Here is a 22,695-nt window from a genome sequence, read left to right on the forward strand (position 1 = left end):
TGCTATTAGATGTTGCCATGGTTCACAAAGTCACCCCAAAAGGTGTCGGGAAGGAAGTTGCTGGAGCTGGAATTTCACAAGCCTGCGTCCAATTCCAGCGCTAAGGAATTCAAACAGAGTACTCCCTTTGAGAGGCTGGGACTGGAACCAGTTCCTGGGACACACAAGAGAGGCAGAGAGAAGCAAATCCGCCTTAGCCAGTTTACAGGACAGATTAAACAGGCAGAGAGGAAAAACACAAGCCCAGTTTCACTTCTGTCTCGGAAGTAGCATTTGTCCCCGAACGCACCTGGGGCTAAAAGGGGTTTGGGACCCGATGCTTTTGTTCAGGACTTTTCTCCATTTAGAAAGGGAAATTATTTTTCAGTAGGACATGGCTGATTTTTATTGGCAGGTTGTTTTCTTCCTCCCCTTCCCCTGATGAAGGAACATCCCCAGTAGAGCTTTTAAACAAAAATCAGAAGAAAGCAGTAAGCCCTAATGCACCGAACTGTGAAATAGCCCTGGCCTCTGAGTTGGTGATCAGTGTGGGTATGTCTACACTGCAAAAAACACCCAGCTGCAGTGAGCAGCAGAAGCTGGGTCGACTGACTCAGGCTCACGGGGCTTGCATGACAGGGCTAAAAATAGCAGTGTAGACGCTGTGCTCGGGCTGGAGCCTGGGCTCTGAGACCCTCCCCCTTTCCCATTTCAGAGACCGGGATCCGGCCCACGTGGGAACTGTCTACACTGTGAATTTTAGCCTCATACAGCAAGTCCCATGAGCCTAAGTCAGCTGACCCGGGCTCTGAGACTTGCTGCGACAAGGGGGTTTTTTGGAGTGTAGATGTACTCTGTGTCCTAAAGCATAAGGATTGATAGCCCTTCTAACTGCTTACTACCTGACTCCAGGCAAAAAGGTTAACATCTTGTCACCCTCTTGTCATCTTTATTTAGCGTTCACATCCAACGCTGTTCAAAACAGCAGCCCATTAACGTCAAGACCCCACGCAGGTCAATTAGCACGGTCCCACTTACTCTAAAATGATCATTAAGCAAAGCTACATCTCTCCACAGTCCTGCTAAGGGAAACCTGCTCCATCTAGGATTCCACAAGGCAGCGAGAATACAAATAAAGGCAGCTAAAAAGGGAATCCCAGCTCTGATTCCTTCACAGTCTCTGCAGGAACAGCTACCCCATCCAATTTACAGAGAACCTGAAGCAGCCTTCATTTATCTTACAAAGAAAAGGAGTACTTGTGGCACCTTAGAGACTAGCCAATTTATCTGAGCATAAGCTTTCGTGAGCTACAGCTCACTTCATCGGATGCTCACGAAAGCTCATGCTCAAATAAATTGGTTAGTCTCTAAGGTGCCACTAGTACTTCTTTTTGCGAATACAGACTAACAGGCAGCTACTCGGAAACCTGTCATTTATCTTAACTATTCCTGGAAAGGATTAGTGTAAGACAAGGTGGGGGACGGTTCTCTTTCTCAGAAAATGCTCCTCCTCCGGGGAAGGGGAGGCATCAGGTATATCTGCCCAGAGACAGATTTCTCAAATTTCTCCTTTCTGGTGCTGCCTAACTTATTTAATTTATTAAAACCACTGCTCGCACACTTTAAAAAGTCAGGCTTCCTGCTTGTACATAAGCTTGGGGAGCCCAAGTAGAATTGCCCTGGCAAATCGAGGCCTTCATGCCATCTCTTTACATTGTGGCCTACATGATGTGCTAATTGGCTGAGAAGGCCCATACCAGGGCTGCTCCTTTGATCAGGCAGTTGAATTAAGCTCTGAATAAAAAGCCAGTTGGATTGTTTGCTTTTTTTTTTTTTTTTAACTAATTTGTTTCTGGAATCTCATCAATGTCATAAAATTATTCCCATATGAGGGCACACAGTACAGGGCAGTGCATAGTCGCAGTATCTGATGTCTACTGATTTGACTGGGGATTTGTCTATGCTAGAAAAGGTTTGCCACTATAGCTATACCAGTCTAGATGTACACTAGCAAACATTTTCTAGTACAGACGCAGCTCATACCAGTAAAAGAGTACTTTTGCTGGGCTATCTTTTACCAGTTCCCCAAACAAAATAAACTATCCCACACATATATCTCTAAGCAACATTACTATACCAGCAAATGTATTGAATATAAACCATCCAGGAGACAGCTCCAGGGATATTATAGTAGCAACAGTTCCAAGCAAGTAGACAATACAGGTTCTCTTAAGAGAAACTTAAATCTAAATTACTCTCCCAACGACCACAAGAGCATCAGCCACAATTTTCATATTGCTGGGGGAGACGTGACATCCCTTCAGCTGTTGGCCACTTTATAGCCCAGGGCTTTCTCCCCCATGTACCTATTCCTTTCCCTCCCCCATGTAGTTTCCCAAATGTCTGTGTCTCTGACATGTCTAAAATCAGTCCCCCAGGGGCTCACCTTTCAGAGGATTAGCAGAATGAGCATGAGGAAGGGGCTGATGGATGGGATCAGATCACCTTGTGTGTTTCCGTTTATGCCTATCAGCTGAGCAGACCTGCCAATGCAAATAGATACCCAAGCCATACAGGATAGTGGGTGCTGCTGCTTTAATAATCAACGTTAACCTTCAAGGAGGCTGATAAAGCCAAGCAACCCTTAGCTGCAGGGCTTGCCCTGTGCAGCGAACAGCACCCTAATAATACCGGGCTCTCTCTTCTGAGTGTGTTGATTTGGGGGGTTATTTTAAAAGCTTGTTCTTAACTATTTTGGGGAAGTTCTCTGGCTCATGTTATGCAGCAGGTCACAATGGTCCCTTCTGAATCTATTAACTCATTCATGCAAAAGAAGTGACACCATCAGCTAAAATAAGACCCCCTTTTGTTCTTTTGACTGAGACACGCGACAAAGCAGTACATGAAAGAGAAAATTAACTGGGGGGGGGGTGTTTATAAACCCTAAGTTTTTTGAGACTTACGTAGAGCTTGTCTGTGGTTGTTCAAACGCTTCTTTAGGAATTTTCAGCCCAGGGTTTCTCTTCTTGCCTGTGAAACAAGAAAGAGGCAGAAGGAAAGAGAGATGATTTCCATGTGGGGGGGTGAAGGAGGCGGTGGGGTGTTAACCTCTGTGGTTATAATTGTAAAACACAGTTTGTCTACCATGGTTGACCTTATTTAACAGAAACACCAGCTCAGTCTGGTGGTGCAGATTCAGGGCACAGAGTTCAAAATATAAAGTTCCTTTGTTCAGCCAGCTGTGACCAGGCCAGCACTTCTAGCTCCCACGCAAGCACAGAATGCAGGCGGCAGCTCAGGCAACCGAAGCCCCCGTGAAAGTGCAGAGGGGAAAGGCATCTCACCTTTTTAAGCCCTATCTACACTGGCTCCCATGTTTCCTGAACTGATTCAATTCAGACCGAAACCAGTTCCAATATACCGGGTGTAAATACCTATTTACCTTGTGCAAGCAGGGACAGAATCTTTTTAAACAGAGTTTGACAACATAGGGCCAAATTCTGATCTCATAGGCCCAGATCCTTGAAATCAATGGGACTTAGGCACCTTAATACCTTTGAGGGTCTGGGCCATTTACACGAGTGTCAACCAGGATTAAGCACTGAAGTCAATGTAGCTATGTAAAATCAGCACAAATGAGAGCAGAATTAGGCTCGAAATATACAACAGTATTTGTTCACATTGGCTAGCTAAACCTTTCTTAAAGTGATTTAACATGAACAGGATTAAAACCAAGTTCTAAAGCAGTTCACCCTAGAGTAACTGGGTTCCAAACCAGAGGGTGACAGAGTCCAGTGGACTAGGGCAATATGAGAACCTTTTCATTGCTAAACATATAGTCACATATAGTCATATTTCAGAGCGAGGTTCTGAATCCAGGGACAAAATAACCTGGGAACATAAGTCATGTCACCAAACCCCCAGGATAAACATACAGATGCAGCTTGGGTGTGTTATAAAACACTGGGTCCCAAAAAAGCAGCCACCTAATTTAGACTTTTTTAACCTAACAATTTACATCAATTACTGTATTTCTTCAAACCTCTGTGTCTCTCCCTGTTCACGACACTCTCTTTCAGCCTTTTACTTATACGTGTTTCAGTTTATTTTCCTATGACGCACCCTACCATCATGCTCTGACACGCAGGACTATAAATATCTGTGCATTCCAGGGCTGCAGGGGCCACTGGGTTACGATGCATGCCCACAGAACTGAAAATGACCCTTTTAAAGCAACTAGTCAACTTTTTAACTGTAGATCTTTTTCTTCTCAGCTTGAACACACAAGATCAAGCCTGCTCAGTTTGCCACAGGCCATTCCAGCATGTGGCAGATGGTTGCAATGCAGCCTCATGGAAAAAACATTTACTTGGAAACTATTGCACATATCTTGCTTTATATTATTTATTATTATTATTGTTATTAATTAAAAAACAATACTACAAACTTGCATTTGAAAAGGACATGTTCTCTGCTCCACAGAGCTTCAAGTCTAAATAGAAAAAAGCAAACAGAAGACAAGACCGAGCAGAACAGCTTAAGAGAGAGACAGATTATTGAGAATAATAATGAATAGTTTTCAAAAATTTCCCAAGAGACATCAGTTGGTCTATAAGGAAGACGGAAAATGGTAAAAACAAATGCAGACGCTTCTGTAATTAGATTAGCAGAGTTAGGGTTACCATATTTGAACATTCAAAAAAAAAAAAAAAAAAAAAGGACACTCCATGGGAGCCAGGGGGAGATGTTTGAATAGAGACTGGTTTCAGAGTAGCAGCTGTGGATATTCGACTGGGAGTAGCTGGGTCATTACACATACTGAATCTATTTCCCCATGTTAAGTATCCTCACACCTTCTTGTCAAACTGTCTAAATGGGCCATCTTGATTATCACTACAAAAGTTTTTTTTTCCCTCCTGCTCATAATAGCTCATCTTAATTAATTAGCCTCTGACTCCACCTTTTCATGTTCTCTGTATGTATGTATCTTCTTCCTACATGTTCTATTCTATGCATCCGATGAAGTGAGCTGTAGCCCACGAAAGCTTATCCTCCAATAAATGTGTTAGTCTCTAAGGTGCCACAAGTCCTCCTGCTCTCTTTCTTGAATGATCAACTCATCTTTGGGGAAAAATAATAATGGCAAAATCCCGGACGTTTTTAGATATTTAAAATTCCTCCCCGATGGCGATTTAAGAACCAAAAAGCCGGACATGTCTGGGAAAATACGGACGTACGGTAACCCTAGCAGAGTACCCCTGGCCATTACATCTCTGGTCTTCTTAGTATTATAATAGCAGCTAGCGCAGTGGTGGCCAACCTCCGGAGCCACATGAGGCTCTTCATATGCGGCTCCTTGTATAGGCTCCAGGGCTGGAGCTACAGGTGCCAACTTTCCAATGTGCCAGGGGGTGCTCACTGCTCAACCCCTGGCTCTGCCACAGGCCCTGCCCCCACTCCACCCCTTCCCGCCCCCTCCCCTGAGCCCGAGGTGCCCTCGCTCCTTCCCCTCCCCCCCCCCCCCCCACAGCCTCCTGCGTGCCACGAAACCGCTGATCGGGAGGGAGGGGGAGGCGATGATCGGCAGGGCTGCTGGTGGGTGGGAGGCGCTGGGAGCGGGGTGTGGGGGAGCTGATGCGGGGCTGCTGACGTATTACTGTGGCTCTTTGGCAATGTACATTGGTAAATTCTGGCTCCTTCTCAGGCTCAGGTTGGCCACCCCTGAGCTAGAGGGTCCAACTAAGATTGGGGCCGTGCTAGGCACTGTACATATTGTTGCCTCGTCAGCCGGAGTGGTTAGCCAAAATTCAGGCTCTTGTAGGGTTGTTTCCATTAGGCTGACGAATCAGTAAGAGGAGTCAGGTATACTTTTGGTGTAATCTTGTTTATTTACCAAAAAAAAAAAAAAAAAAAATGTATAGAGTCCTGTTTCCTTGAACACAGGAGATACAAACAGCAACCAGCAGTTTCCTTCCTCAGAAATCTCCACGCCTGCCACCCCAGCGAGCTCAGTGCCCAAAAAGCCCTGTCTCTCTGCCTCCTCTTAGATCATCCTCACAATTCCTCTCACTGGCTTTCTGACACAGCCTGCAACCTCTATCCTAACCCCTAAACATGCAACCAGGGAAACCCCATGCATCCTGCATGGCACACCCATTGACTTTGATGGGGTCCGTGACTGTCTATGGTCTCCATTTAGATTGGAAGCTCTTTGGGGCAGGGACTGCCTCTTAATATTACGTTGTGAAAGTTGCTAATGGTGGGGGAAGAGGAAGCTTGGCTCCAAAGACAAAGAGTATAAGAATCCTAGTTTTCCATCCCCGTAATACAGATAGGGAACTGAAACGAGGCGATTTGCCCCAGGTGATAGAAGGAGTCTATGGGACACTGAGGAATTGGACCCAGTACTCCACAGTCCCATCTCAGCCTCTTAACCATAAGCAGGGCCCTACCAAATACACGGCCATGAAAAATGCATCACGGATTGTGAAATCTGGTCTCCCCCACCATGAAATCTGGTCTTTTCCGTGCTTTTATCCCATATGATACGATTTCATGGGGGAGACCAGCGTTTCTCAAATTGGGGGTCCTGACCCAAAAGGGAGTTGCAGGAGGGTCAGAAGGTTATTTTAGAGGGGTTGCAGTATTGCCACCCTTGCTTCTGCCCTCGGCGGCTGGAAAGTGGCGACTGGTGGCCAGGCGCCCAGCTCTGAAGGCAGCACCCAGCCAGCAGCAGTGCAGAAGTAAGGGTAACAGTACTACAATGCCCCCTACAATAACCTTGCGACCCCCCCACCCCCCGCCAACTCCTTTTGGGGTCAGGACCTCTAATTACAACACTGTGAAATTTCAGATTTAAATAGCTGAAATCATGAAATTTACTATTTTTTAAATCCTATGACCATAAAATTGACCAAAATGGACCGTGAATTTGGTAGGGCCCTAACCTTAAGACCATCTGTCCTCTTCTGGTTTGCTACTTCGTCTTTATCTTGATCGTCTATCCCAGTGTTTCTCAAGCTTTTTGATACCAGGGACTGGCTTGCTGCCTTCCTAAACTGCGTCGGGGAGATCTCAGGGGCTGGCACCAGTTCACAGACCGGTCATCGAGAAACACTCTATCCTAGCCCCTGCTGCTGCAAAAACACTCACAAATGGTCTACCTAAAAGTGAAAACAAGCACAGATTCTTACCCATTTTTGTTTTTTGTTTCCTGCATTAATTTACTTGCAGAATCACACATGCTGTACCAATATCTCAGCATAGTATATTTTAGGCAGTTCTGAAGGGATGGAAATTAACCCACTGGAAATTAACCTAATTTGAGCATGAACCATAATAGACTGTACAGAATTTAATCTTATCTTGGTTCACAAGTGGTGTCAAAGGAAGAACAAAGTAGCAAAATACCAAACCCAAATAAATATTAAAAGCCTTTCCGCCTTCTGCTGAAATATATTCTGCATGTTTTGAGTTTATTTTCCTTGTCTTTCTTAAGAGAATACAATATTTTGAAACTCTGCCATTTTTTGAAGCACAATCTGTTCCCTTAACAAAGCTGCCAAGACATGGACCTAGTTTAACGTTAAAGCATCAACAATGATCAAAAGAAAATATGGATCTCACCGTGGCACTGGGAGAAGTGGAACTGCAGGATGGAATTAAACCAGCAGGAATTCACCCTCATAGCACCAGCAAATTCCCTGCAGTATTAGTGTGTGAAACAAAACAACTACATCACGCACCACATTTCACCTCATGGGTATTTAATGAAAGTCCCTGGCTGTAATCCGGCAATTTTATGCCTCTCAGCTGAATTAGACAAAGTTTCTTCGCTCCTTTTGTTACAACATGCAAATTGCTTGCTCTCCGGAGCTCTGTGCCCGCAACAGGGTATCTAGAGTGCAGCATGAACAATCTGCCTTCCAGCCTTCGGATTGAATCGGATGACGTTTCATTCTGACGCACCCAGGAATCATCATTTTTATACAGATACAAAGTGTAATGTTCGATTTATCACAGTAGCTACCACCAAACAAGACGGTACAGCAATGCAGGGGCAGACTGGATAGCACAGAGATTGCTAACAAGGAGCCTGATCCGATGCCCGGGGAAGCCAATGGAAAGCCACCCACTGATTTTTATTACTAACTGTATTCTTGAAGCATCTAGGGCCCTCAGCCAAGATTGACTTGAGCACTGTACAGACACACAGCAAGAGACAGTCCCTGCCCATTGAGCTTGTAAGCTAAATATACCAAGGGTGGGAAGGAAAACAGAAGGATGAAGAGATTTGCCCAAAGTCCAACAGCCGATGAGTGGCGGTACTGGGAATATAAACTAGGTTTCCTGAGTCCCAGACTACAAGACCATGTTATTTTCGTTATGTTCAAGAGGTTTTAGATCAGACCCAGGATAAAAGGCCTTTAGGTCACGGGTTTGAATCTACCCCAGGTTATCAGCCACCAATAGTTGTTTCCACCAACTGTGTGGGAGGAATTGGGTGGCTCTCAGCCCAGTTCCTCCTGGACAGGACCCACCTTACATTAGCTGGCATCTTTTTATCAGTCTCAAGAGAGCAGTTAAGAAGTGAGTGAGCCAGGGAAACTGACTGATAACCCCGAGGCGCTTTCTTCAGAGAGCAAGAAGAGGTACCTTGCCCAGATACACACACATTGTGATAAAAAAACAAATTGTCCTTTTCCCAGCACTAAATGCACTTTAGATGAAAAGAAGTAAAAGACGCAAGCCAACAGAGTTAGTGACTGGTGTCCGTTCTACATGAGTGCAATTCACTAATTCTGTGCTTGTGATCACCTCTCTCTGTTAGCTGATTGCAGCATGGATGAGACTCCTCCTTATAGACAGCTAAAAGGAACTCGATAAGAAGGATGTATTCTACTGTACTTACAGTTTGAAGGGAGGAGTAGTATGTACAGGAGATAAAGATCTAGGGCTATCTGGCTTTCAGGCAATTTTAAAACATGAAGTTTGACGCAGTCTGGTACACACCAAAAGAAAAAGAATTGTTCTGCAGCATTATTATTTACAGTACAGTAGTAACTAGAATCAGGGACTGGAATGCATTGTGGTTGCACTGTACAAAGATGGAGTGCAAACATGGTCCCTGCCTCAAACAGCTTGCATCCTTGGTTAAGGGCAAGAGTATTGTCAACCCCAAACAGCCAAAAGGCATAAAATTGGCTTAAAAATAATTAGGTTTAAAATAAATCAATCAATAAATAAGAAAGGGTGTGTGTCCTTTTCTTTCCCTTCTGGTTTCTGAGCATTCAGGCTGCACTTAGGTCACATTTTTCTCTGCAATCATGAGAGCTAGAATCTTATTTCATTTTTACAAATGACCACTGAGATTCTGACCCGATCACCTAACCCCAGGAGCTTGGGCTTTAAGAATAGCATTGGGGAGAAGAGGATGAAACAAGGTTGGTTCTGAAGTACCAAGAATGGGCCGTGGGTGGCCTGCTTTTCTTAAAGGCTGGGGTGGGGGGACACTGGCACTAGCCAGTTTTGTCGGATTATCACAGCCAGCTGAGGAAAGGGGTCAGGAGACTGCTATAAAGGGTTGAGAGAGTTCAGTTGGAGGAGAGCTGCAAGTTGGTTGCTGTTGGTCATCCTGGAGTGGCGAGACATGAGAAGACAGCCTTCTGGGCCTCTGCAGCTGCTTTGGTCAGGATAATAGGGTTGCTTGGGTGTTAACTTTGTGAATGTTTTGTACTGCAGACTGGATTGTGTCCTGAAGGAAGGGCCTGAACAGATTTTTTTCAGGGTTTTGTGTTAGCCCTGCCAAGGCTGGGAAGACAATGGGATAAAGAGAACTGAGGCTTTTACTTAGCAACGCACTTCAGGACATGCTTAGCTTTAAGCATGTGCTTAAATTATCTTCATCCTACAATGCACTTCAGCTGGAGCTTAAGTACTTAGACCTGGGTGGAGTCTAGACGCAGAGAAATCACTGCCAGTGGCCAGTAATAGGCCAGTAATTACTGGAGTGGCCAGTAATAGGCCAAGATACTGCAAAGTTGTTTAGCTTTTAGGGCTGTAATCCTCTAGTGCTTTTTCTTTTGGCTTTTTTCTTTCTTTTAAATCAGGGGCATTGCGTAAACCACAAACTGAGGAACTGGGGCTGGGAATGAAGTAAGGGCTAAAAAACAAAATTATTAGTATTTTTCCTCTGACTTAAAAAAACAAAACAAAAACCCCAAGCAGACTGAATGCTTTCCTTTGAAAGTCTTAAGCACCATTCCCAGGGGGAAGAAAAACACCACCTCATTCATGCAATAGTCTTGCTAATCTGGTTCCAGAGTCCAGCAATTTGCTGTAGGCTCACTGGTGAAGATGACTGCTGCTAGTTTAAAAAAAGTTTAAAGTTTAAAAAAAAAAATTAATATTCACTGAACTTTAATATTTCACAGAAAAATAAAGGAAACCTACTAGAGAATAATGTAGTTGTGTAGAATGCAAAGACAGAGGAGTCTGTTACCCACAGATACTGGGACAGAAAATAAACAGCTGCTCCCAAAGAGAAATCCTGTATGCCAGCCTCCAGGCATTTCATCGTGGCCAAAAGCTCTTTTTGATCTAATCCAAAGTCAAGGGTTTCTTGCTCCAAAATGCTCCTGTTTCCTTCAGAGGATATTAGCCAGTTCTGTCTCTGCCACAATTTATTATTAAAGCCAAATTCAATAGGCACATGGCAATGTTCTGCTATTTAGTGTTAAGGGTCACTGGTAAAACGTCACAGGAAGAGGAAGGTCTGTTTTCACTCCTCCCTATTACGATTGGAGGGAGTGTTATCTAATAACCAGGAGCAAAGAGAGCTGCTGGTATCTATATGCGGCTCTGCTTCTGATTTTACTCAAGGCACTCAGGGACAAATTATTTTCCCCTTCCCACGATCAATAGTACTTTACTGTGCAAAGAGTTCTGCTGAAATCAAGGCAATGACAAACTTCAGATAGAATAAATACTTGGCACTGGTCCAGGGTCTTCAACCCAAGGCTCTGAAAGCACTTCACCAACATTGCTCATGTAGGCCTCTCAGGAGGCAGGGATGTATTATTGTTCCTCTTGTTTCACAGAAGGCAAACTGAGGTATGGAACGGGGAAGATACTGTCTCAGTGTGAGCTTGGGGGAGTGGCAGAGCTTAGACCAGACCCAAGGCGACCTTCATTATTAATTTGTATTACAATAGAGTGGAGGCTCCCGAACGGTTTACTGTGCCCTCCCTTCTCCATGGGAGTAACATAACAGCCCCCGCAAAACTTCCACCCATCGGGGCAGAAAGTAACTCACTGAAGAGAATAGATAACATGCCCAGGGGCAGCAGCAGGCTCCTGCAAGCTCTGGAGGGTTTAAAATATGCAGGTCTGTGGCTGACGGGGCATCTGGGCCAGTGCAGGGCAGCACCTAGGAGCACGCACAGGAAATCCCCAGTGGTCAGGCTGCTGCTGGAATGGGACTGGGGAGGTGGGGGCCTACCTTCCTCCCCTGGCTGCTGGGGACTCCCTGCATGCTTTCCCTGCTTCTGCCATGCTTTGACCTGGGCACCTGGCCAGCCACAGCCCTATACCCCACCTTGGGCCCCTGATAATCTCATCACACCCCACTGTTTGAAAACCAATACAGCAGAGTCAGGAGGCCCCACCTGAGATCTGGGCCCCTTTGCGCTGAGTGCTGTATAAATACCTAGTGAGAGACTATTTAGCCTGTAAGCAGGGACAAACAGGACAGACAGAGAGCAAGAAGGGAAACAGAGGTGCAGAGACTTGCCCATGGTCTCAGAGAAGTCAGTGGCAAAGCCAGGAACAGAACCAGGTCTCCTTCCTCCCATCCCTGTGCCCTGCAGGATTGATCCTGCATCAATCAAGTCAATTGGAGTTTTTCCACTGACTTAAAAGTGAACCGGATCTAGCTGTGGGAGGGAAGAGAGTTGCACAGAGACAGATATTAATTTAATGCCAACAGACCCAACTGGGTGTCGGAACAGCTTGGGGGCGGAAGCAGGAGGTGGATTGCTAATTATGAGTTAAACAACTGAATGGGGCATATCTTCATGTAATGAAAATCATTCATTCCCTTGGTGGGTATTAGAATCGAGTGTGCTGTACGTGGCCCCTTTCATTGGACCCACTTCAGTAAACTGCACAGTAAAAGCTTCCCGGGGAGGAGGCAAGTGAGTTTGCTGGGTCAGCTCCCACCACAGATCCACCCCCTAAAAAACCAGCATGCTGGCAGCTAATCTAGACACCTGGTGCCTCAGTGCACACCCACAGAGGCTTTTAATAACCAGCTCACATGTCTCCGGTACCCCTTCCACCCTGAACACTTTGCAAACAAGCCTGACCCGGCATCACCTATGGGAGCTGAACAGATCACAGTGCAATGGCCTGTTTGATTCTATCCAACAGAGTCAGAGCAACCGTGTCCAGCCAAGCCTGCAAACCATGCACTTCCAGAGGCCTATTCCTGCAGTCCTTACACAGGCAAAGGTCCTATTAACAAAAGCAGTTTTATCAAGGCTAAAACCTAGACTCCCACCTCTCTTTAGATCTAGCTGTGTATGTGGCCTGTGCGAAACTGGTGAGCAGGCAGAAATCCTGCTCTCCTGGCGCTTTCCAGATCAGGATACTTGCATATTTTGGTAGCACTGCCCGTTATGCTGGGGCACAGCGGCAAAGAAACAGAGCACCCTAGTGGTGCTAACAGAAGCATGTGTTGCATTATTAATATCATGGTTGTCCTTTTAGAATGATCCAGGAAGCAATGAGTATCACTTTTAATTAAGGAAAATTATTACAGATCATCTTGCAGGTTTACCACTGATGCAAACAAATGATTGCAGGTTAACACACACAAGGTAACAGACGGCAATTTATTTATGAACCTACAAGAATTCAGCTGTTATTTAGCAGGTGCTGTACTTGTCTGTTCTGTACATCCACATACGTTTACCTCAAGCAGCTGCACATCAGCCACTTGTCAACTATCAGCCTGAAAAGCATTTAATTCACCCCATGTCTCTCCCCCAGGAATTCCCCCAACTGAGGACACTCCGGCCAAGTCTAAGAGGAGTGGAAAAGGATGTTACATTGCCTGAATTTAAACATTTACCACCCTTAGACTAAATAGTCACCAAGTAAAGACCCTTTCTGCTTCCCAGCCAAGTCTTTGGACTTAAAGATTTAAACTAAGCAAAGTACATTTTAAATGCACCTCCTCAGAGAGGAATGTCACTTCCTGGGCTCCTGATGGCTTGGCTCCTCCATGTGAATTTTCACAAGCTGGCTCCATTTCAGCTGAAATGCAAGCCACGCCCCCAACCAAAAAGAACAGAGATGGAGGAAAAACTAGTGACTTTTGGTCACTTCACTAGCACAGATCTAGCTTCCGGGCTGCGATTTTCCCCCAGCCATTGCTTCCCTGTAGCTATGCCAGAAAGACGTGAATGATCATACTGCCAATGCCTTCTCTTCCCCGTCTGCCCTTCTTTGTCACATGCATCAGCATCTCTTTATTCCCCAGCTCTCCTTCACTCAGACTTTGGCTGGGTGATAGTCTCTGGCCTGTGTTATACAGAAGGCCTGACTAGGTCGTTCCTTCTGGCTTTAAAATCTCAGCTGGTGTAAACTGTTATAGCTCCAATTATTTCAAGTGACCAACAACCATTTAGACAAGTTGATGATCAGGACCTTGTAGATCTAGCACAGTGGTTCCCAAACTTTAACAACCTGTGAACCCCTTTCACTAAAATGTCAAGTCTCGCGAACCCCCTCCTAAAAATGAATATTTCCAGGGATTTTCTCCTTTACCTGAGTATAAAAGCAGTGATCTTGGAAATATAAAGTTTGTTTTTATGACATGCTTACACACTATTATTAATTATTTATCATTACAGTATTTATTACATTATGAAAACAGCAACACTCTTCCAAGATCTCACTTTCGTAGCCTGTAAAACTTGGACTATGCCTGTTATAAGACAAGGCTCCTAGGTTTCATCAAGGAGTATCAGATGTGAAACAGCATGAAGGTATTTAAGAAGACAACTCAAAGAGTTCCTCCTACACAAGCATTCAGGTCTTGAGCAGTCCAGGCAAACAACGCACGTTACAACAAAGCTTAAACTTGTCCTTCATAATCATTTTTAAAACAATACAGGCTGCCTATTTAATTTTAAAAACAGCAAAAAGTATCCACCTCCCTTTCTATTTCTCATAAGGAGTCTTGAAGTTTAAATCTCCTCAGTGTGACAGATATGCTTGCTTTGATCTGCTTAGCTCTTGGAAGTCCAGGGGCTCCAGGCTACTGGCCCAGTGCTGCCCGGAGTCCCTAGGAACAGCTCTGTCTGCCATTAGGGAATTTTTTCCCGAGAACCCCCTGTAACATTTTGTGAACCCCCAGGGGTTCACAAACCCCAGTTTGGGAACCACTGATCTAGGAGAACCATTTTTCAAGCACCACTGACCTCTAAGCCCTTGAGGGCTAGACCTATTGGGATTTTGTGTTTCAAATGGTTGGTGCTTAAATGGGGTAGTGTGGACCAATGGTTACAGCAGGGACACAGAACAAGTATTCTGATTTGCACGTGCAATTCAATCAATGGGTGTAAATTTTAAGGCTGCCCCTAAAAAACCACAAGTCTGGGAGAAAACGCTGGCACATTTTTTAAAGTAACAAATGAGGTGAAAATGGACAAAAATCTTTGCATTTCAGACCCTTAGGGTTTGTCTACACTGGCACTTTGTCGGCAAAACTTTTGTCGTTCAGGGGTGTTAACCCCCCCCAAACGACGAAAGTTTTACCGACGAAAAGCGCCGGTGTGAACAGCACTTTGTCAGCAGGAGAGCGCTCCTGCCCACAAAGCCACTGCGACTTGTGAGCAGTAGAGCTCTCTCCTGCCAACAAACAGCAGCTACACTGTGCGCCTGTTAGCAGCACGGCTGTAGGCGTCGCTAAAAGCCTCACGGTGTAGCCATAGCCCCAGTAAGCTATAGCCGAAGCAGTCAGAATGCAAGAACTTTCTAAGCACCATTAAAGCTTCAGCCGAAAGCCAAGGGAAGAGCCAAAGAGAGAGCTATATTTTATTTTAAGCTTTCATGAGCTACAGCTCACTTCGGAGCTGTAGCTCACGAAAGCTTATGCTCAAATAAATCGGTTAGTCTCTAAGGTGCCACAAGTCCTCCTCTTGTTTTTGCGAATACAGACTAACACGGCTGCTACTCTGAAACCTATATTTTATTTGTATCACTGAAATATAACTAAGACGCTCTCTCCTTAGCTCTGTCAATAAATATGAGCTGCCAAGTGTTAGTACCTGGCTGTCTCTGTATTAGTGTTGGAATGAAAAACACTCCAGTAGGCTAACGGTGAGCCAAAAAGCTCATTACTGAAACCCAGACTGGGATGAAGACAGGAGGGCTCAATATCAATATTAGAAGCCTTTTGCAACCTTGAAGGTGAACAAGCTGACATGGGCTCTGTCGCCTAAGATCTTACCCATTCTGGCAGAGTTGCCAGGATGCACTTAACTTCCTAATTTCACCGAGGAGTGGACCATGTTTGACTGACGCAGATGAACTACAGTGCAGCTAGGAAAGGTCTGTCCCTGAAGCCTGGTCTACAGAGTCTCTTACGTTGCTATGACGATGGCTGGGCGGGGGAGCAGGGTTAACTGACAGTTATACCAGTACTACCCCTAATGTGGATGCAGCTATACTGGTATAAAGCCTGTGCAGGAATAAACTACCGGTAGAAGCATTGTATACCCCTATAACTGCACCCATGGGAGAGAAGCGGTACTGCATCAAGTACACCCATATAGTTAAAGGGACAACTTTGGTGGGTAGACACGTCCCCAGGGCCTGCAGGGTATCTTCATGATTGTTTTGTGCAAAAGACATCCCACCTCCTTGGGGGTAACAGCAAGTGATACAGCCCTGCACTGCCTGGAGGATTTTACAATGAAAAAAGCTGGAGGTGGATCAGAGGGAGGTGCTCGGACAATACAGTGATGAAGCTACACAGAACAGACTGTGGGATTCAAAGGATTTCCTGCTGCTGCTTTTTATTAACGTCTCTACTCACTGTCTGCAATAACACCTTGGAAGCTGCAAACTGAAATTGGTTTCCTTAACAACTCACTCATCGTTGCAGGCCTGTTCAAAGAGGAGTAGGGAACAGTGCACGTAGTGTTATTGCAGGGCTACTTGCAAATGCTGGGCTTCCTCGTACTAGTTTCCTTTGTTATCACAGGGTTGCTGGCCTGCGCACGTTGGCTTATCAGGGGGCAGCTGGTATGTGCTTGCCTGCACAAGCTGGTGGCTATTGTAGGGTTGCTCTTGAGCACTGGACTGCACGCACTGGCTTAGAATTGTAGCTTTGCTCTTGAGTTCTGGGTTACATACACCATCTTATCATCTCTCATTTTCCTTACAGGAAACAGCATTAAAACACTTTAATGAAGGGAAGCAGGGGAGGGGAGAGTGCTTTAAGAATGTCATAGACTTTGCCAATATATAAGAAATCAAAGGGGCGGTGACATGCCAGGCCTTGGTGCTCAGACATGTCTAGGGAACAGCTGCATTTGCTCCATTTCTAGTCCTCATCTGGTGTTGGTTCATGTAGCTCAGCTGACCACAATGGAGCTCCACAGACTTTAACAGAGATGATTTACACCAGCTCAGGATCTGTCCCTTACACATCCCTTCCCTCTAACACTGGGCTGTGAAATCCTGGCCATGCTGACGTCCATGGAAAAACTCATACTGAATTCAATGAGGCCAGGGTCTCACTCTCAAATACTTAGTGAGAAGAAAGTGGCATCAGATCCAAAGTTCAGAAGATTTTATTTTCCACTTGGCTTTAAGTCCAGACAAAGTAGACAGAGGGCTCTCGACATGGGAACCTTCACACCAGGGAAAACAGCCAAGCAGTGGTACATCATGTGGATGAACTAAGGACATGTCCACGCTACAAATTAAGTCGGCCTAATTTACGTCGGCATACATCCGCTGCAGTAATTACTTCACTTGTGCATGTCTACACTTTTCTTCTTCTGTCAGCAGTGCACAACCTCACTAGGAGCACTTGTGTCGACTGTACTGTCAGTGTGGGGCACTGTGGGCCAACTCCTGAAAGCCAATAACTGTTGAGATAAGCAATGCAGTGTCTACATGGATACTGAGTTGACCTGCCTACACTGACCTTGACTCAACTTCACTTCCACAAGCAGCGTAGAGTCGGCATAGAGAGGCAGTTACGCTGGCAGGAGTGAAATTTAAGTGTAGATGCTTACACAGTTAGTTGATGCAAGGCCGCTTACATTGACCTAACTTTAGTATAGCCCAGGCCTAAGTTTCATTCTGCTGTTACTCGAATTCAGCAAGCACCTCACCTCGGTAGTCAAGGTGAGGCAGAGTCAATTGGTCTGAGGAGCGATTCTTTCAGGGACTGTCAGGGTTCCCTCCCCACTCTGAACTCTGGAGTACAGATGTGGGGACCTGCATGAATGACCCCCTAAGCTTATTTCTACCAACTTAGGTTAAATATTCCCCAAGGCACAAATCCCTTTTGTCCTTGGACGGTATGCTGCCACCACCCAGTGATTTAAACAAACATTTAGGGAGGGCCACTTGGAGCCCTATCTCCCCCAAAATGTCCCCCCAAGCCCCCTTTCCTGGGGATGCTTGAGAATAATATCCTAACCAATTGGTTACAAAGTGAGCACAGATCAACCCCCCCTGTGTCTTAGGACACTGAAAATCAATCAGGTTCTTAAAAGAAGAATTTTATTTAAAGAAAAGGTAAAAGAATCATCTCTGTAAAATCAGGATGGAAGATAACTTTACAGGATAACAAAAGATTCACAAACACAGAGGCACTCCCTCTAGGCTTAGTTCAAAGTTACAAAAAACAGGAGTAAACCTCCCTCTAGCAAAGGGAAAATTCACAAGCTAAAACAAAAGATAATCTAACACGCCTTGCCTGGCTTTACTTACTATTTCTGTAATATTAGAGACTGGTTCAGTATTGGTTGGAGGAGATGGATTTCGGCCTGGCCTCTCTCAGTCCCAGGAGAGAGAACACCCTACAAAAAGCACAAACAAAGCCTCCCCCTATCCAGATTTGAAAGTATCTTCTTTCCCCATTGGTCCTTTTGGTTAGGTGCCAACCAGATTATCTGAGCTTCTTAACCCCTTACAGGTAAGGAGGAATTCTAGGCTACCCTTAGCCGTATGGTTATGACAGAGACTGTGTGTGAATAGTTCCCAAACTGTTTGGTGACACTGTTAGTAACTACACTGTAATGCCAAAGATTGAGCAAACTTGTTGCTGCTTACTCCAGAGGTGGCAGCACCCTGTCGATCTAGCAGTATTGCAAGCCGCCTCTCAGGGGTTTTATTGTCACAATGTTCCACCCCTTCCTATGACTCAATCCTGCAACCTGTAATAAACGCTGCACAGGAGAGCCCCCAAACTAAAATAGCAGGGGTGTTACAAAAGAAGGATTGAGGTGCACTGGATGAACTGTGGGGAAGCTCATGCGGCCTCTGCTCTGATCAAGCCAGTTCCACGTGGACTGCATTGCTCAGAGGTCCTGACTGCGGAGCCTCCTGGCAAGTTACTTGGCCCAGAGTCAAACATACAAAAATGAAATAAAATCATCAAATCCCCTTAACCTGAAGTTATGTCAAATGAAGTAATTCAATACAAAATATAAGCCAATTCTAATAAAAAAACCCAGCAACCTAGTAAATAAAGACAGGATGTAATAAAACAAGCAGGAAGGCCAGCTCTATGGGCTACATAGTGGGGATACTCTTATATAGAAAGGTCTATGCAAAAGGCCAAGCTGCTCAGACTGCCAGGCTGTGTAGGCCCCAAAATATCAGGCTACTTCATCCTCCATGGCATCAATATTGTCTCACAGCTCCAGAAATCACTTATGTAAATTAAACTGCATTTTGTCATCTAGGTCTGTAACAAGTTACATTAACTAATTACCCATCTCCTTACTGGGCGCCTGGTTCCTAATTATTTCCTGCTCCTTCCAATTTAACATGAGCAGGGTGAGCCTTGAAATCTTGTTCTCATTGCAGTCATCAGGTCACTGATACTTACAGGAGTATAAAAAGCTGCAGGAAAGCACAGGCAACCTGAGCCGGATGACCTTTGCCAGTGTATACAAACTTCATGTGCGTGTGTTGTACACATTTACATTACTCCCATCTCCCAACATCATTGGGCCTACTCTCCTTTAGCACCATGTAAATCCAGAGTCATGCCATTTACTTTGATGGAGTGACTCTGAATTTACGCTAATGTAAATGGGAGAAGAAAAGGGGCCTGAGGATGCTATTACAACTGACAATAACATTGGTAATGCAATTACACATTTCTTAATGAAATTCCACGGTTAAGACAAGATAGAGACAATGGATAAATTATCTTTAGAGCAGTGCTCTGTATAGGTTTATTGGCAGTAAACTCAGGAAATGCTCCGGTATCTAAAACAAAATCCCCCTTCCCTGTACAATGCTACACAAATAGGGGAATTTTCTGCCTTCTTCAGAAGCATCAAGCACAAAGAACACCTGTAAGCTAATGGCTCTCTCTCTTAGCAGTGAGTGAAGCACACGGAAATGTCCCTAAACTATGCAAAGACCAGCATGCATTTATTTACCTGTCCTTTCAGTAGACTCGAGATGCTGGTAATTCAATTTTAAGTCAATTTCCTGATTCAGTCAAGTCTCACACTGGTTGTCAAATTTGTCCTTAAACATATATTCCAGCAGACCCAGGGTCCGGTATCCAAGGTTACACTCATCTAGTCTGAAACAAGACTCCAGATTTCCGTTTTGTCTTCACCCTATACGTCTTATGGTGGTTTCATCTTTAGAAAACATAACAAACATATGCAAAGCGTACTGAGAGGCTGTCACTCTGCTATGACTGCTCCTTGGAATGTACAGGTAGCTAATAAGAGCTGGAAACATCTGGGTGTTAAACTGACTAGAGATTTAAAGGGGAAAGAGGTGAGATTCTGTGCAGCTGTGCTCTAAGAGGTGCAGCATAGAACTCGCAGCTCAGGAAGAGGGGGCACTAAAGTGGGTTTAAGATGCCTTTCTGTGGCCCCCAGCATATCTTAGATGGCTCTGGGGGCCTAAGTTACGGCAGCCTCCTGGGGCTGGCCCTATGAGGTACAGTGCAGCTCTGAATCTTAGTTGCCTAGAATCCTCCCTCCTACTCCAGCCACGCACCTGACCCACTCCCTACACCAGAGCTTATGGCTGTCCTATCCCAGTCAGCAACCACCCCTTTGCATTTGCCATCTGCAAGGCTTTCCAGCACGGTTGATTTTATTGGCTGTTTATTCGTCTGACTTCAGTAGGGCCAAGATTTCCTCCTTTCTCTTTACTGTAGCCAGCTGCATTTTATACAGAACCCTTCGTATACTGAGGTTTTCATGCAATGACCAACAGTTAGCTTAGAGCTGGGTAAAAACTGAATAAGTAGCTCTGGCTCTAGGAGGTCTGTCTATATTCTTCCTCCTGTTTCAGTCCACACGACTATGTGCCTACTCATCAGATTGTCCTCGGAGCATGCAGGAGAGGATACAGGACAATGGCCAGGAAAAGAAACTCTGCCTTCAACATACTGCCCTCTCATTTACCGCAGTTCTGAGGAAACGGGTGGCTTGCTCAGCTCTCCCCCTTTCCTGGCCCAGAAGACGCTGCCTATCTGAACAGTACCCGGACGCGCAAGAAGTGCAACAAGGAAATGCCAAAGCAATAGAATTCTAAGCAGATGGCGCAGATCTGGAAAGGGGGTGGGGAAGATACGCCTGCTGTTCAGTGGTGCTGGTGCCAGAAATGGGCTGATATTTGCAGCCATGATGCAGCAACGCTGTCCGTTTCTGTGGCCAGGGGAAAGTCCTGCGACCTTTATTCAGCCTCAAATCAGCAAAAGTCCTTATTTAGCCAGGGACTTGCACAATGGGGCCCTGACCTGGCTCTGCACCGGTAGAGGATACAACATGAAAAGTGAAATAATGAGGAGAGTTGTGCCTCCATAAGAACTGCAGGATTGGAATCACAGAATATTAAGGCTGGAAGAGACCTCAGGAGGTCATCTGGTCCAACCCCCTGCTCAAAGCAGGACCAACCCCAACTAAATCATCCCAGCCAGGGCTTTGTCAAGCCAGGCCTTAAAAACCTGTAAGGATGGAGACTGGACCTTAATAACGTTCATTATGTGCTACTGGCTTACCTTGGTTTTATAACACTTATCACCTTTTGTCACCATTTTAAATGTGCAGCTACTCAAGCACCTCAACAGGCTGGGGACATGAATGGCTTTATCACTATCCCGCATCATGCTCTCCTTCCAAAAGGAGCAGTGTGGCTTATCAGAGTACAGGACTGGGCCTCAGGAGACCTGGGTTCTATTCCCCGCTCTGCCGCTGGCCTACTGAGTGACCCTGGGCAAGTCACTTCATCTCTCTACCTTGGTTTCCCTCTCTGTAAAATGGGGCTGATGATGCTTATCTCCACAAATATGCTAGATATTATCTATTACTTTCATTGGACAGGTGGAAATGCAAGTGCTCCGATTGTTCTGTATCGGTTCCTATATCCCACTCAGCACCGTGATAGCTGAGCGCCTTCCAGTAATATGGAATTAAGGAATATGACTAACATCTGCCCTGTGCTTCTGCTCTCCTTGTTGCCCAGGGGGAGAAGTGTGTGCAGTGGAATGGGGTTTTTCGGATATTTTTATACAGAATATGCAGATATACATTGTGGATGTATAAAAACACACATTGCTGGAGGCTTGCTAGGGAAGGAAAGAAATGAGCCTCGCACTCAGAGCGCTAGGTGGTGAGATCAGCTCCTGTGGGTGAACTGAAGGCACAAATATTGGCTTGGATCCTGCATGTTTATCCCCACAGGCAGACCCTGGAACCTGAATGGAGCCCCACTGATCTCGAAGACTTGCACTTTGTTGCATAAATCCCCAGCTGGCACAAACTGCCACTGGCTTCACTGGCACTCTGACAACTTATACCAGTGGAGGATCTGTCAAAGGGATGATGCTTTTTAAACTGAAATGTCCCTCCTCACTTATCTATGTGCCTAGCTCACAGGTGTTCCATGATCCTGACATAAGACAAAAATACACCTGCTTTTTCAAACTGGACAGGGACACCTGTCTGTGCTGAAGGATATGTTGTGCTAAGAAGTGCTGGACCACATGCCAAGGTTCGTGGGAGCTTGTGAAGCTCCTAGTTAGCGGCATTAAAAAAAACAATGCCGCTAACAACGAAATACAAATTTCTGTGACTTGCATAAACGTGCCAATGTTCTGCCACGGATAGAAATATTGTCTGGGCAAAAGCAGGACGATCAGCTCAAGGACTGCGACGCCATGCGTCTTGTTCCTCTTTCCAAACATTTTCCTTTCCTTACACTGTTCTTTTTACTCACTAGTTTAACATGCACTTTTTTTCAGTGCTCAGCCTTTCATCCCAGCCTCTCTGTACAGGTGCAATAAGGAGTCTGTGCAAGCAACCTGGGCTTTTCTCTTTATGCAGAACCAAAAATGGCTTCTAATTTCTTGCCTCCATCCACAAATCCCCTTAAATCTAGCTAATGCTCAGTATAATAGATCTAGCTGGTGAGCTATTATATTCTAAG

General features: G+C 45.2%; 1 protein-coding gene across 1 annotated transcript in view; it reads right to left on the reverse strand.

Annotated features, from left to right (window-relative positions):
* Positions 1 to 22,695, reverse strand: part of MAP2K6 (mitogen-activated protein kinase kinase 6) — a 91,488-nt gene that overhangs the window by 44,545 nt on the left and 24,248 nt on the right. Inside the window, exon 2 of the mRNA XM_074970819.1 lies at positions 2,943 to 3,009. Within this exon, the coding sequence (XP_074826920.1) occupies positions 2,943 to 3,009 (67 nt within the window). The remainder of the gene's footprint in view (positions 1 to 2,942; positions 3,010 to 22,695) is intronic.

The sequence above is a fragment of the Natator depressus genome, chromosome 14, assembly GCF_965152275.1.
Source record: "Natator depressus isolate rNatDep1 chromosome 14, rNatDep2.hap1, whole genome shotgun sequence".
NCBI lineage: Eukaryota > Metazoa > Chordata > Testudines > Cheloniidae > Natator > Natator depressus.